The following is a 15838-nucleotide window of genomic DNA, read 5'->3' as shown; positions in this document are numbered from 1 at the left end:
TCCAGCCACCCTCCGCGGCTTCATTCCCTCCGCGCTCCCCGACGCTTCAGCTCCCCGCCCCGGCTCACAACGCTTCTCCTCTCACGCCCAGCCCGGCCTCACAGGGGGTCCCGCAGCCCCCGAAGGCCTGCTCAGTGACACACACACACCGCCCCCGGTGCTGGGGCTGCTCCGCGGGGACGATGGGCGGCCAAGCCCTGCCTGCTCCAAGCCAGGCCCCGGGGACGGGCAGGGATCCCGCTGTCCGATCCCCGGAGGGCAAGGAGGAGGGTGGTGACACGGAGGAAGGCCCGTCCCCCGGCTCACGGTCCCCCGCGGCGCCCCCCCCCCGCCCCGCCACGGCCCCTAGCAACAAGCCGCCGGTGGCGGCCTCCCCATCGCGGCCGGGCGGGGGGCGGGCCCTTCCGGTTCATGTCGGAGCTGGGCTCGGCGCGGAGGAAGCCGGGCGGCCATCTTGGCTCGTCCGGGAGCGGCGGAGGGGCGGGGGGCAGGCAGGCGAGCGTCGGGAGGGCACACGGCGGCTTCCCCAGCCCAGCGGCGGCCCGCGGGGTGCCGGTCTTCTCGGAGGCTGAGGCGGGCGGATAGAAGCGGCCCGGGATGCGAGCGGCGGCCCGGTGAAGTGGGGCCGCGGCGGGGGAAGGAGAGGGGAGCCCCCCTCGACAGCGGGCCTGCGCTAGCCACCGTGCCCCGGCTGCAGCGGAGAGGAGCCGGCGAGAGGAGCCGGGCTGCGCGGCGCCCCGCTGCCTCCTCCTCCTCCTCCTCCCCGCCCGCCCCGCGCTTCTCCCCCCCCACTCCCTGTAGCCGCTCCCTCGCCGCCTCCCTTCCCCTGGCTCCATCCCTCCCCGCTTGATGAGGCGCCCCCTTCCCCGCTGCTGACCCCCGCGGACCCCGGCCTGGCTGTAGGATGAGCCCGCAGGACTCGGAGGGGGCGAGGCCGCTCCGCTCGCTGAGAGGGATCTAGCTCGGGCGTGGGGCGCCGCCGGAGGGTGGGGGGGCACCGACGCGACGCCGCCCCCCGCCAGCCACCTCGTCCTTCATGGTGGCTCCCTGCGACCACCATCTCCGAGCAGACGCGCAGCCCGGCCCGGGGTCCCGTGTGTGTGTGTGTGTGCGCCGCCGTCGCGGGCAGCGCGGCCGCCCGAGTGAAGTAAAATGTCCACTCGGACTCCATTGCCCACGGTGAACGAGCGCGACACCGAGAACGTGAGTACCGCCGGCCGCGGGTGGGGGGGGACGGGACCCGGCCGCGCATCGTCCTCAGGCACCGCCGGCTCCGGGCGCGCCGGCCCAGGGCGCGGCCCGGGGGCACAGGGCCCCGGTCGGCTAGGGGCGGGGGGCTGGGGGACATCGCCCTGCCGAGGGCTGTCATTAACCTCTCACCGCCCCCAAATTACCGATTTATTTTAAATTAATTCTTTGTTAACCCCTCCACACCGCACGGTTCGCCCGTTTAATAGCGTTTGCGGGCGTCCATCCCCCCCAAACGTGGTGTCTCGTCTCTTAACGCCTTATTCGAGCCTCTCTGGGTGGCAGGGATGGGGTTTGTTATTGGTAACGGGGAAGGGAAGATCCGCGGTGGGGAGGGGGGTTCTGATGGGTTGCCGATTTCTCTCGATATATGCAAGCTTAGCGCAAAAAAGCAACCAAATAAACCCCTGGAAACAGATAGAAACAATTCAGCTTGGGTAGGGGTGGGCTAGGTGACCTAGATAATAGGCCGCTTCCCTGCTTAATTTGCAGGGTTCTCGCTGGTAATGACGCTGTTAGACTAGTCACCTGTTCGGATGACATTAAAAGGGTTTCTTTATTGGAATTATCTTTCAGATAAGGGAGCCTGTTCCTCCCTTCCCCCCCCCCCCCCCCTTTTTTTTTTCTTTCTTCCTTAACAAAGCCAGGGTTTAGGAACTGACATTTTTATTTACGAGATTGAGTCAAACACTGTATTAACAATGGCACAGGTTGTGTGCTGGAGGAAGGAAGAAAGAAAGAAAAAATAAAAAGTAGTCTACCACATGAGCAGATAGCCACAAACGAAGCTGGGTAGGAGACTCCCTTTCTGCAGATAGGAGCTGTATTTCTTTTAAGTTAAGACTTACTTGATCCCGGTGTATCCTGTTTAACAGTTTTTCTGCATAGGCTCTGACATGTCCCCAAATGATAAACAGAAGGGAGTTGTCACTCACTGTAGTCTAAAATAAGTCGATCAGTGAACTTTGTATTCAGCTTTCTGTAAGGGCTATCTGATATTCTTTAGAAGGCAGATGCTAAGCTTGACAGAGGAGGCTTTTTTTTTCGTAAGGACTGTTTATGTTTTGGACTGGCATAAAAAGTGGAAACTAGTTAAAGATAGGAAAAGCTGTTGGGTTGTTCCTGACCATAAATAGTCCAAGAAAAGTGATGGTAGCCCCATTGTTTAAAACAAGACCAGACAAAGCATTAGAAAACATGCTGCATGGAACAATTACTGCATTACTAGGGATTTAGATTTTATTGACATAATAGGCACTTCTGACTTCTGTGATCTTTATTTGTTTTAGCACTAGATGCAACCTGCAGGCTAAGGGCTGTATTGAGCAAAAAGCCGACTAAGCATATTTGGTTGTAAAATCTCAATGAGCTTCCTGCCTTGTGGAAGAAAATAATTAAAATAATATGCTGCCCTTCCTATGCCATGGGGAGAGTTGAAGTTGTAACATAGTCTACAAAATACTATCCAAACTTTATTTGGGTAATTGCTTTAGTCTATACACAAACCTGACTTTTTGAGGTCCATGTATATGTGTGGAGGCCACCTAGTAAATCATTTTAGAAAGTGTTTGGATCAAGTTCTCTAATTAATTCAGACTCTACAGTGGATAACTTAACGGTGGAAAGACTTAGTATGTGCTCGAGGAAATACATTATTCACAAGCTGTGTGTTCTAGCACTTGAAGTTAGATTTTTACATGTCTTCCACTTAAGGCACCTTGTTCTCACTTCAAAATGTTGGTCTAACTTCTCTTTAGTAATCTTCCTAACTTAACATACATGGATTGTCTTGCTTGCAGATTAATTGCCTTAGGTTTAGATTAAGGTATATTTTCCAGCTGCTGTAATCAGGGCTGGTGACCTCAGAAATACCTGTAGGTGCTGATATTGACAGGGCGGGATCAATCAAGAGTACTCCCCAAATCCATTGATCCACCCGCCCCAGTACAATACTGTATCCCTCAAGCAGCTGTTTCTGATGTTCTGGCCATCAGCTATCTAGAAATACACCAAAATTCATTCCGTTCAGCCTTGCTTAAAACTAAAATTAAGGCTGACATTTAGTTTGTCTGAATTACCCCGACAACAGTGAATGCCAGGCTTCTCTTTTGATACCAAATGTGGTGAGGTTGGTACTTAAGCTAACTGTTCTTCCACCCCAAAGCGGGGTGTATTGTGTTGACAGGTAAATTGAGCCCTTGATTCTCTTTCACATAAGAGAAGGCTAATTAGTTAATATTCATAGGATTCTTTGAAGCTCACTGGGAAGAAGCTTAAGAGGTGCCAAGGTATTTGGATAGCCTTTGGGCCATGGTTGTGGACCCCTTTATGCCTTCTCTCTGCTTGGAAGGTTACCACTGCTGACAAAGGCTTGGCTGGCGTTGCATCTGGTTGCAGCATGCTGATCGTAGCTTATCCATGCCTATACTTGCAGTTTTGAAGATGAAGTTACCCTCCAGAATGCCGGTGAGCGTAAATTATCATTGTCTGTGCTTGCAGTTAACCACACTCAGCGGTTGGCAACTCCTGTTGAATAGACAGGGTCTAATTGTCAGAACTTGATTTGTAAATTTCTTTGAGGCAGCGTGTGCCACTTCTTGCCGAGAGGTGCACTGCTGAAGTGGAAATGCTGTCACAGTGTCTCCCCCCAAAGCCACTCACAGCCACCGAGCATTCAGTGCCTTGGAGATTAGAGGATTTGGCTTCAAGTCACCCGGTTTTGAGAGGAAAGGCATCCCAGATGATCTGTGATCATAGGAACTTCACACTTGGACAGTTGGAAGCTGGCTGTTGGCCTGCGATGAGCTGGCTTCTCACCACAAAGGTAGAGCAGCTCCTCTCTGGCCACGTCTTGTGCAGCAATGGCTGCCAGCTGCTTAGGGGAGAGAAGTGAGCGAGAGGATTGATCTCTTCTGTCTTCTTCAGAGTTATGTCCTGAACGTGGGAGGAAAAGCAACAGGGGCAGCAGATACCTCCTTCGTCCAAAACTGGGAGACGAGGTAGACATAGAAGGGCCTTTAGGTGACAAAAGAATGAGTAAACCTGTTTTACTAGTGATGAGGAGGGAGGAAGAGAAGATGAGAGAGGAGTGAGTATGGAAACACAATGGGAAAGGAAATGGTGAAAAACAAAAGAGGAGGCACGGAGAAATGCACATATGGCAGGATGGAGGACGACCAGTGACAAAGAAATATGAGCAGAAGGAACAAAATTAGGGAGAGTAGGACAAATACTCATTAAAAAAACATTCCCAGAGTGGGAAGATAGAGAACTAGATAGAAATGAGGAAATACAGGTGGTCTGGAGGTTGATAGAGTTTGGTTTTTTTTTTTTTAAAAAAAGAAATAAAAATCTTAGACTACACAGTTTAATTTGAAGCTCAGTTCATTGCACAGCTGTGGGTTTGGTGGGGGGGGGGGTGGGAAGAGAACTGTTTTGAATGCATTGGTACTGCAAGCCAATCTGAATTCAAATTTCAAGTAATTTGAGGAAAAGCGAAACTAAAATACAGTCTTATCTCCATGACTGTGCCTAACGTGAAAAATTGGCTATTGAGAAAAGCCAGTGTGATGGCAAATATGCTTGTACAAGCCTATACAAAAGGATTCTGTGCCACGAAAGTATCTCTTTTTTTTTAAATTTAATTTTATTTTTATTTAAAAAGGCTTACTAAAGGCCAGGTTAGGTTCAAAAATTTACTTTTAAGATACTGTAAAGGTTAGTGCCGCATCTCTTGATTTATTAAGTTAGGTATGGAATGCATTAGAGGGCTTGCAGATAATAAGCGAGTTCTCATTATTCTATATATTATTTATCAGTCTTCTCCTGTTACAAATAGATCTGTAATCAGAATGCTTTCTTCCATAGGGTGATTTTTTTTTTTTATTAAGATGGGTAGGGAGGGAAGTGTGCCTGTGGCCAAGAGTTCTGGTAGATTTTCTTCTCCAGGGACCATCTACATTCTTCTGCATTTTTCACCAGTTGTCGTAAATGTTCTGGTTTGAATTAATTTAGGTGAAGGTGGCAAAATAGCTAGAATTAAAATAGCAGTTCCTCTGGAATGTATTCTTTAATTCCAAATTGTCACAGAGCAGGGCAATGTTTGGTGCGTTTCTCACTGCCTGGGATGCCTGATTTGCCTGGTAATGCCTGTGTCTTCAAGAAAGACCCAGTTAGGTTACGTGACATGGAGTCAGCCACTGACTGTTAGTATTTCGTGTTTGGATGTGAGAGGTTTCGTTCCTCAGCTCTGCTAAACAGCCTGTGCCGTGTGGTTTAATCGCTGGGTTTGGCTGTCAGCACAAACTGATGGGAGGCTGCTGGGGGCGTCAGCCTTGGCTGCCTCTTCCCACCCGCCGTTTGTGCCGGCACTAATTACTGCCGGGCTGTACGACGGGTCTGGTCAGCTCTCTGATCTGACTGAAATTAATCCTTGAGAAAAGTGGATTTACCCCCGTTCTGTGTGGCTGCAGGTACAGAGGCGAGGATGGGAATGTCTGGTTCAGGTGGGGGAAGGCTAGAAATGCTTCTTACTATTTGTGTTTCGGTTTGATTGAAGGCAGTGGTAGGACAGCACTCTAGGGCTGAGATAACTCAAGTCGTGCCACAGCTCCATACCAAGATCTCTAACTGCTGATGCACCTTTCACAAACTGGTGTTCTACGCCTGGAAACAAAGTATTTTTTCTTTTTTAACATTTTTTCAGTAACTCAGAAAAAACCTGAGCTGCAGGACATAACTCTGCAGGGTGCTAAAAAGTCAGACTTGGCTCATGTGTTTTTTTAAGCACTACTGAATGTGATTTAAACTGTGGCCTTAGAAGTAGCAGCCTGAAAAACACAGAAATCACTGAAATAAAGTAAACAAGAGGAGAGGAACAGGGTTTAGCATGCTAAACTTGGTAGGCTTCTTTCAATGTTTTCTTACCCGCTCACCTAATACCCTTACCTGCTTGATTCTCCACTTTAGTTCTACTTGAAAGACATATTTGCATTGATGTAAGCAGACAATTCCTGTTGACTATGCGTCTCAGCTGGCTCAAGTCAAAGGAATTCTAAGAGTGGAGGCATTTGTCTCTGCAGATCTCCATTTCATATGATACATAAGTAGCATGTGTTTGCAACTTCCTCTTATTCTCTTCAGTCAAGTAGTGCTGCCTGGTGGATGTCAGCCAGATCAAAAATGGAGGTCACTTTTTTTTAGGCTCATGGCATATCCCGGTTGGCTCTGCTTAGTGTGGAGATCATCTGCAACTAGAAATCTTTAGAACGTATGATGATCAGATGCTTACTGCTCTTAAAACATAAACCTGAAATATCTTGAGTACACCTATGATAATGCTCCAGTCAGTCTTCTAGATGAAGCCATTGGGTTAAGAAGATTTCTTGGCCCGTAAAGCAGCAACTTACAGAGCTTCCTCTGTGTGTGTATATGCATATACACAAAAATTAACTTTGAAATAAAATTCGTTCCTGCAGGGTTAAATCCTGAGCAGAGTTTTGTATCTGCAAGCTCAATGTGGTCTTTGAAAACCAACTGTGAGGGGTTTTTTGTTTAGCATGTAATTACTGACAGTGATGATTCTGGAAACAACTTAGTTGGCAGGATTGTTGATGAAGAATGGAATATGGTTGGCTCTTCAGCTATTATTCCCCAGGCTGATGTCAATAAATATCCATTTTAATCAGCAGTAAAGAAACTTTGGCTTGAAAGATACGATGAATGTCAGATCTTGATAATGTGAAGCAACAAAAGAGCTTTTAAAAAGCTTTTCTAACCAGCACCAGACTTATCTTTCTGATTATATAAGCAGGATTTCTTCACTGTTGTGTTGTTCAGTGCTAATCATGGAATTACGGATTCCCTCTCTTATATTCAGCGCAGAGTATGAACTGAATGATGTCAGATATATCGGCAGAGATGGTAGTATTGTATGTGGAAAGGACTCCTGAGCCAGACAGAGCTCATGTGTCTTTGAAGCAAACCATCCTTCCTTTGCTGAAGGCTGTTGGTGCTCTGCTGTCACCTCTCTCCCACCCCGATCTTCAAGGCAGTGGTGCGATTGTCACTTAGCTCTTGCCACCACCGGTGCGTGGCCAGAATTGTGAGCATGCAGGCGTTGTTTTGGGTAGCAGTGCTCCCTCTGCCAAGCCTCCTGTATGTCAGTACATAGTGCCCACCTCCATCAGGCTGCCTGGTGTGGGGAGGTCCATTGCTCTGCTTGGTTTGAGCTGCAGCTGCTTTGACTGCTGCTCCTGGTTTTTCCTTTATTTTCCCCTCCCCACTGAGGTTAGGGAGCATTTGAATGTGAGTGAAGAGGTATAGATTGCATGGGTTAAAGACTGTATTTACTCTTCAGGTTTTCCCTTTAAACTGCTTGTTTGACAAATATGACCTAATTAAACCAGCTACTCATGAAGTGTCATACCAGTTAAATAAATGAGTGCTATGGTAGGATGAGAATTGCACAGTGAATTCTTCACCTTCTGACAACAGAAGCATCCAAACTAGTGTTTTCTCTTCTTTACCATCAATAATCTATTTCTAGAAGGTCTGTTTGTCTCCCTTGCTGAGTTGTGACCCTCTCAGTTGTTCCATTCGATCACAGCAGTGGTAGGGCTGTGCCACACTTCAGTGAGTAATTCTGCCTGTATGGATTGATAATTTTAGTGCCATGTCAGATAGCATTTTCCTTTGTAGGACATCATTTAAAATTTCATGAGATGGAAGCCATGGCAGTTGACCATTAAGATGATGTAGCAAACTGGTCTAAACCCCTGCCTTTTAATTGTATGTACCAGAACCAGAGAGTTGCTTGTGCAACCATTGGCACAGGCATACTGGGTCTGACAAAATCCACCTTGCTGCATGTTCCTATTTGTGCCCTGGTCAATAGTAGCAAGGAAGTCAAATCAAGTCAAGTACAGAACATCTTCATTTGGTGTCTTGCTATTATTATTTTATAATATAGGAAAAGAATGTAACATGATACAATATCCGATGCCTTAGGGATTCCCAGAGCAGTAACTGGTATATAGACAATTGTGGTTGAGTGTTTGCTGTGACACCTCTTCGTGGCTGCCAGAAATGTAAGTCTGTGTTTTGACTTTCCAGTAGAATTCTTTCGTCAGCAGTCACAGGATGCCCTGCTGTGCTCTTCCACGGATGTATCTGCGCAATAAGACGCTACCTCTGTGAATATCCTTAGGGCTAACCTTTTTTCTCTTACACCAAGTGGTACTCAGCAGTCTCTGTGTTCTTAGAGATGTTAATGATAAATGGGAAATAAAATGCAACCCATTGTTCAGAAGGGCTGGAGTGAAGTTTGACTTCATGTGTTTAGTTTATAATATTTTTGTTTTAAAAAATATGTTTCCTAATAAGATTTTTTTTCTATAAATAAAAGTGCTGGTAGGGGTGTGCAGCCAGAACTTCCCATGTATTTGTATGTTGTGTGCCCAAGTTTGGATAATAAAGCAATTTAGTGTCTCAGATGTTCCTGTTGTCCTGGAATGCTTAGACTATTAACATTGCAAAGGACACTTTATAAGTACAATTTTTTTCATATTATAATAAAAAAAATGCCGAATCGAATGAGGCTGTTGTGATTGTTACTGGTCCAAGAGCTTCCCAAGAAATGCTATGGCATCACTCTTTAGTGTTTCATACAGAGATAAAATAACAGCTAAGGTAATGAACATTCCTAGAGATTTTTATAAGATAGCATTTTATTAGTTCAGTTGGCTGATGAGAAAGCAGTTGTCACTATTGAATGAAATAAATGCTTTAAAAATTATTGATACTGTTTGTCCTCCCTGTTTCAGAAATACAGCTTCCACTGTAAATAGACATGGATTTTTGCAGGTCTTGGGTATTCTAATTTCTTAATGTTTTTCAGCTCTTCAAATGGATATCAGATTCTGCCTCTCCCAGGTTTTTCTCAGCTGTTGGCACCTTTTTAAAGCAGTATAAGAACTTTGATACTGGTCATCCTCAGCCCTGTGTGTTTCTAATGCTCTGAATGTTAAGATACCTCTAATCATACAGTTACTGGATAAAGCTAACATCTACCAAAAAGATTTCAGTTATTGGCACCTTCATACTTCATTTGCTTTTTACTTTCTTTCCTTTTCTTTTTCTTTCTCTTCATGCTAATCATTATCTGGCTATGAAAGGATGTCGGCTCATCATTGGGGGAAGGCTTTTGCGAAAAGGTGGGTTTTTGCTTTGTGTTCCAAATATAGTTGGTCTTCAGCTCAGTGCCTCCCTCAGTGAGGTGTGTCACAAGCGGAGGTGTTGTACTCCATTTCCTCTGGGTTGACTAATACCAGGGTGGGGCTGGGGCAAGGAGGAAAATGCCTTTTTGCTTTTCTCTTTGGGTTTGTTTTTTTTTTTTTTTTGAGAGAAGGATTGTCTTGTTAGCTTGAAAATGGATCATTTTTAGAGAACCCTCCCACTACGTGCCAAAAAAAAAAAGCCCATTTAAAATATTTAAAAGAATTTGAAATGGAATCTGATGCATGCCAAGAGAGGGAAGAAAGTGCTGTCTTGTCATAAGTGGATTTCAGGGGACTGTTCTTTTAAAAGAGATGGTGACTCTGGCTAGCGTGAAGCCACACAAAGTATCCAGTCTCCTTGCTGAAGCTTCCTATCTGCAGTGTAATGGGCTTTCTTTGTGTGAAGACAGGCATTTTGGGACTCTCTCTGCTATGGTGAGTGTCATGAACAAACGTCGATCTTACACAGAACATGTGTCCAGCAGATACAGCTCATCTACCACAATGTCTGGAAGCTTCCTACAAATAAACACAGGCTTGTTTTTAAGATAAGCCCTCTTTCTTATTGAACCCATATAAATGTGGACCTGGGCAAACCTGAAATTTAACAGAATCTTCAAGGGTCAAGGAATGAGGGAGGTAAAGTCTGTGGAGTTGAGGGTCTGCTTGGGAAAAAGACAAATGACCTACATCTCAATATAGAGTGAAGGATGCTGTTGCTCCTCAGGCTGAGATTAGAACTATTAATCTGTGGTGATGGTTTTGTATTGAAGTAGCTGCTGAGGAAAGTGCCCTGGGAAGTAGCTGAGTGCAGCCAAATGCTCTACAAGCTAATGCTTTATTTGAACTTTTCCTGGACCATCTATATTTTTCCTTTTTGCCTACACCATTTAGCTTCCCATCTACCTATTATAGCTTCTTGAAAAGTAGTTGAGTGGGAGAAGCACTCCGTTTTGAGTTTACCTTTCAGTACTGTATGCTACCAAGCCTTTGTTTTTCTTCATTTCCATAAGCAAAAGAAAATCCATGTTGAAACTGGGAAGCTATTTTCTGCAGTTTTTAGAAAGGTTGTGTTCTGTACAATGTAATAATCTTGTATTTGACAGAGGAAGGACTTGCTGATAGATTTAGTTATGTGAAGTGAAATAAAGTCCAAATTAGATGTACTTGCAAATGGACAAATTTTGACAGAGTGAAACACAGCTATGAGCAAGTCAGTTGGAAAGAACTGAATTGCTTAGGAACACACAGCTTGATATTCAAAAACCTCAGCTGAAAAGGTCATATTTTTGAAAAGAAATAATCTAGGCTAGGGTGGAAAGGCAGACCTCTGTACAGGGAGATTGTGTTATATTTATCAATGCTAGTCCAAATAAGTTCTCAGCTGTTAATTCCTCCCTTTAAGTGCAAAGCTGGAAAGTGTGTGAGAGAAAAATGTGTAGGACACAACAAGTCATTTCTCATCAGAAATAGTGAAGATCTCAAGATATATATTAACCAGGGTAGTTTGCTATGTGGAAGAGAATATATTAGTGTAACATAATCTTTCTTGTACCTAGTATTATTTATATAAAGTAGGATATGAGTAAGATCAGTTCTGAGTAACTGTACACAGGTTCTCTGGTTTTGGAATACATGGTACCTAATGCCCATGTCTCAACTGCCTCATCAACAAGCTCAGGTCTAACACAGGTCTTCAGTTCCAGCACAAGACAGCATGGATGCAGATACTCAGTTTTCAGCCAGCTGTGTGGTTCAGAAGCAAACCACATGTTGAATCTGTCTGCTGGGGAACTTACACTAAGAACCCATGTTGGGAGGCAGGTGGCTCTTGCTGAAGCCAGCCTGTGTGCCTGTGCTGTGTGCTCAGGTGTGAAAGTCTAAATAGTTCTGATACACTGTACTACACTGAGCTGATAACCTACCTCAGAAAAAGAAGTGTAAGTAGTACAGATGTATTCTTGGGGTGCTCTGTGTACTCAAATGAAAGGTGAGCCTTCCTCTAACAAATTAAATAAGTACCCTAGTGGCCTCGTACAGAACTTCCCAGTTGCTGGGGGTAGCACTGTAGAAGGATGTTAACATCAGCAGTCGCTGCTTTTTTGTAGCCAGTCTGAATAACTTGACACTTGAAGGTACCAGAGGAGCTGGCAAAAGTTCTTTGCATTGTGAGCCACAAGGCTTGTTAGAAGTCCAAGGTGAGGGAAGTGTGGAGGATTGGTGTTGCTCTCCCAGTATAATGCAGGGGTAAAGAAGGTGGCCTGAACAACCAGCACTGGCGTTAAGGCTGTGCAAGGTGGTGAAATTGTGTGTATAGGATTTCACTGTAGGTCTTCAGCTGGGTGACTGTTCTGTCATGGCTTCCATCCTTACTCTTCTGGAGTGTTACCGATTGATAAACACTTAGTTGTCATAGGTCTTGTGATAAAAGTGAGAGCAATGAATTGTTATCAACCATTGTATTTATACTGGATCTTGTTATTGGGTGTGCTTCTTGTTCCTGTCCGTTTATTAGTGATGTGGAGAAAGTGTATGCTACTGCTCCTGAAAACTAGGATAAAGATTGTGTGAATGTTAAATAGGGCAGGATGGGCCAGACATCAGGAACATGTAATAACCTGCATGTAAGGAAACTCTGCGTTTCACTCCAGCCAGAGGTGAGATCATGTGTGTAAGGAACCAGGACTGTAAGTCATTGTGTGTGGTAAAGGAACGGGAAGCAGGAATTGTTTAAAAAGAGTTAGGGTCAGCATTGGGTGGTCAGCTTTGGTCAAGGTCTAGTTTTAGCCATCAGTGGAGTGTGGAACAGAAGATACCATCTCTCTGTTCGGTCCTACTGCACCTGCTGGGTGGTGTAGCAGGTCTGGTTCTAGATGTTGGAAAATAGGAGAGGTTTCTGAAAAGAACTACCAGAATTGTTTTCTTGTCTTTCATCATTCTTACAGCAGCCTGTTGAAGGGGTTCAATATACATATATATGACTTACTAAAAGGAAAGGGTAATCTGATAATAGTAATGAAGTACCTATATGGGAAGTACAAATCTAATGACAATGCTGTAGCCAGGCAGTAAGGGGAGGCTAAAGCCAGATTCATAGTAAAAAATAGGCACCACTGTGTGTGTGGTGGGTTTTTTTAAATAGTAACTATTGAAACAATTTTCCAAGAGTTGCCATAGACTACTATCAGTAGTATTTCTTAAATGAAATGAATGTGTTTTTAAAAATAATTTGATCACAGCTGTTGCACTCAAATTAACAAACCAAGGAACTTAAGATGCCAGAGTATATGGTCACAAGGTTACATCGGGTTATTAAACAGAGCATGAAACTTTGCCAAGTGTCATGCAAGCATGGATTTGTTCATTTGTGCCTGCACAATGGTTGTTAGCTTTTGAGTCATGATCTCACATCCTTATGCTACGATGATTTTTCAGACTGAGTGTTTGTTCCTGCTGGGTTTCGGCGAGATTAGTAGTAGTAGAAGAGCAAGATCTGAGATATCTGAGATGACTGTGAATTTAGTGTGTCATCTTCTATGTAGCTAGACATTTGCTCCACATTTGCAGAGTACTGAGCGTTTCTAAGTAATACTTTAATTAGTAAAGTTGGTGTATAGACCTCAACTGTGAGTTGAGAACTAAGGGATATGAGGGGACCTGCTCATAGAGAGGCTGTCAGGAAATGAAAAAATACTTTATTGTTATTGTATCCATGTGACCTAATGAGTAAAGACTGTTATGAGATATACCCATTGGTTTTCACAGTTAATAGCTGTTCAGGTAAACTGAGTGAAAGGCTCCAAGCAGATTGCAGACACTATCTCAGATCTCTGTAACTGGTGCTCAGCCTATTAATATCCAAGGTTTCTGTACATTGAGTAAGATTTCTTCCCTTGTTATCCAGACCATCCTGGCCATTTTCAGTCATGAGGTTTTGTAGGAGAGGAAAAAAAAAGCCTTGGTTATTTTATCAGTAGTATTAAACTCTCCAGTAAGGCTGAACATTTTACTCTGTGTGCTTTTGGGAAAGGTTTGTTCATGACTTCTTTCCAAAGGTTTTCCTGCTCTGCTTAGGAATGGTAATGCAAACAGGAAATAACACCAAATACCTAGATGTTCTCTAACTGATTCAGCAGTCCATGTAGCTTAAAAATGCTCAACTGTTGTTGCAGTTCAGGTGACTTTCCACTTGGCCTTTACTGGGTGATGAAATGGATACTGTGTTATGAACTGGGAGCCTCTTTATTGTCCCTATCAGGGTTCATTGTGAATCTGAAGTTTGAGTTGGGGCCTTTGAAGGCTCCTTCAGAGGGGTTGCTAACGTTTTTGAATGCTGCATGCTTTTCATCATTGATGTGTTCTGCCTTGATTTCTCAGCCTTACCTGTGTATGTTTTTATTGCAGCACACGTCCCATGCAGACGGACGGCAGGAAGTTTCCTCTCGCACTGGGCGCTCTGGAGCTCGCTGCAGGAACTCTATAGCTTCCTGCGCAGATGAGCAGCCGCACATTGGAAATTACAGACTCCTTAAAACCATTGGAAAGGGGAATTTCGCAAAAGTGAAACTGGCAAGGCACATCCTAACTGGCAGAGAGGTAAAGTCCTGTGGGTAGTGAATTGCAGTAGGTATGAAAGTTCTCTTAGAACAGCATGATCTAAGCCTGTGAACTTTTAGCACGTTTTACTAGAGATACTGCCACTGACTTAGGAAATAGAAATTTGTATCTTTTTAGTAATGATTACAGAACAATTTCTCTTGAAACAGTCTCTTACATTTGTGTTTTTGACAAGTTTCAATTCTCTGCTGAACCCTCCATTCCCTAAAACAGGGTCAATACATAGTGATTAAATAAGCTCGCTGGAAAGACTGCCTCTTGGTGCATCTGTACTTCCACAGTGCAGGGCTGTGTTGGAGGGGAGGTCAGGAATGAGAACTAATACATCTTGATGGTCTGAGTAGCCCAAACGGTTTTTTTTGCCAAAGCTACATAACTCCCAGGAGCTCTGTTACTGTCTGCAGTGCTGGGCAGCCTTGGGAAGTCACTCCAGTTTGTTCAGAGCTGGTTTGTGTGTCTTGCTCAGCAGTCTGGTGTAGACAAGCTTTCTCTTGTATCTCTTCAGAGTGTCTTAGCTCTGTAATTAGGTTTTCTGCATGCCACTGCAGTGTAATTAATAACTTGCACTTAGTGATTGTTCTGATTTGGTGAGCTATAGTCCTGTTTGTTTGTTACAAGCAGGTGTTTCTTGACGCTGTTTTATTAATAGCAACTCTGTGTACTGAAAGAGCAATACCTTGTTGACCTTTTCTTGCCAAACCTGTTTAATGAAGTAAATGTTTGCTGATACTGGCAGGGACTTTTGCAGAAAGCTGTGTGACTTACTGCAGTGCTTTTAGGGAATTTCTTTTACCTGAGATATGGCAGAGTTCAAGTAGCACTAGGGGAACAGGGGGCATCGTTTTGCAAGAGCTACTGAGAGGGATTTTCTTTTTTAAGCTGGTAATGCCAGTGATCAGCAGTTGTCTGCTGGTGTTGAAGTTAGTGCTCCTTTGTAGACAAAGTTTTTGGTTAATTGTTTTCGATTTATGTTCCCACTTACTGATACTTAACACAGGAAATGCACGTACTTGGTTAGTATTTCTTTGCAGCTGTTACAGGTACAGGAGTTGGAGATAGGTATCATGTCACACGCTGGTTTGCAAAAAATGGAACTACACTTCCTTTTACTTGACTGTAACTGTGTGTTGATCCCTGGTTCGTTATTTGTTAAAATTTCAAAGAAAAGCAAAGTGACAGTATAAAATCTTTGGCCAAATTTGGAAAGGTTTAAGTACTAAGTTTCTTTAACTCTCAAGGAATTGATGTCAATTCAGAACATAAATACTTTCCAGGGTGTGGCCATTGGTCCTGGTTACCTGGAATGAGTGGCATTCCTTTGACAGGAACAATCAAGCTAGATTTATAGGAAGAGGTTATTAAGCTTTTTTTCTTTATAAGAGAGATGATTAAAAGTTTCTGTTATTGCTAGGTAAACTGTACAGCATTGATAATAATTACACATTTTAGATGTGTGTGACCAGAGTTGTTCACAATATGCTAGGTGACAGCATCTTCAGTGCCTTTGATTTACTCATGCCCTTACAGAAGTATTTGTCTGATGAATCTTTAGATGGTGCTAACCTTTGTCATGGTGGTCACATTGATGTTTTTTGGTTGTGATCAGCAACAGCACCTCGTACTTTGTTGAATCTTGCTTTCTTTGCTGACTTGTCTCCAAGGTTGTTTATATCCGTTTTCCATTGTATTTGATGGTG

General features: G+C 44.2%; 1 protein-coding gene across 5 annotated transcripts in view; it reads left to right on the top strand.

The window, feature by feature from the left end:
• Nucleotides 1-542: 542 nt before the first annotated feature.
• MARK3 (microtubule affinity regulating kinase 3) overlaps nucleotides 543-15838 on the top strand; it is a gene marked incomplete at its 5' end in the record, with an annotated part of 62573 nt that continues 47277 nt past the window's right edge. For 4 of the 5 annotated variants that reach the window (XM_084270575.1, XM_084270574.1, XM_084270573.1 and 1 more), the window contains 2 exons: nucleotides 543-1203; nucleotides 13929-14120. In XM_084270575.1, the coding sequence (XP_084126701.1) occupies nucleotides 1153-1203; nucleotides 13929-14120 (243 nt within the window). Of the gene's footprint in view, nucleotides 1204-9422; nucleotides 9462-13928; nucleotides 14121-15838 lie in introns of all 5 variants that reach the window. The other variant, XM_084270576.1, reaches the window with a different exon arrangement.

The sequence above is a fragment of the Gallinula chloropus genome (assembly GCF_964237585.1).
Source record: "Gallinula chloropus genome assembly, chromosome: 14".
Taxonomy (NCBI): Eukaryota; Metazoa; Chordata; class Aves; order Gruiformes; family Rallidae; genus Gallinula; species Gallinula chloropus.
The sequence above is the reverse complement of the archived record's forward strand: the minus strand, read 5'-3'. Positions and strand labels throughout refer to the sequence as shown.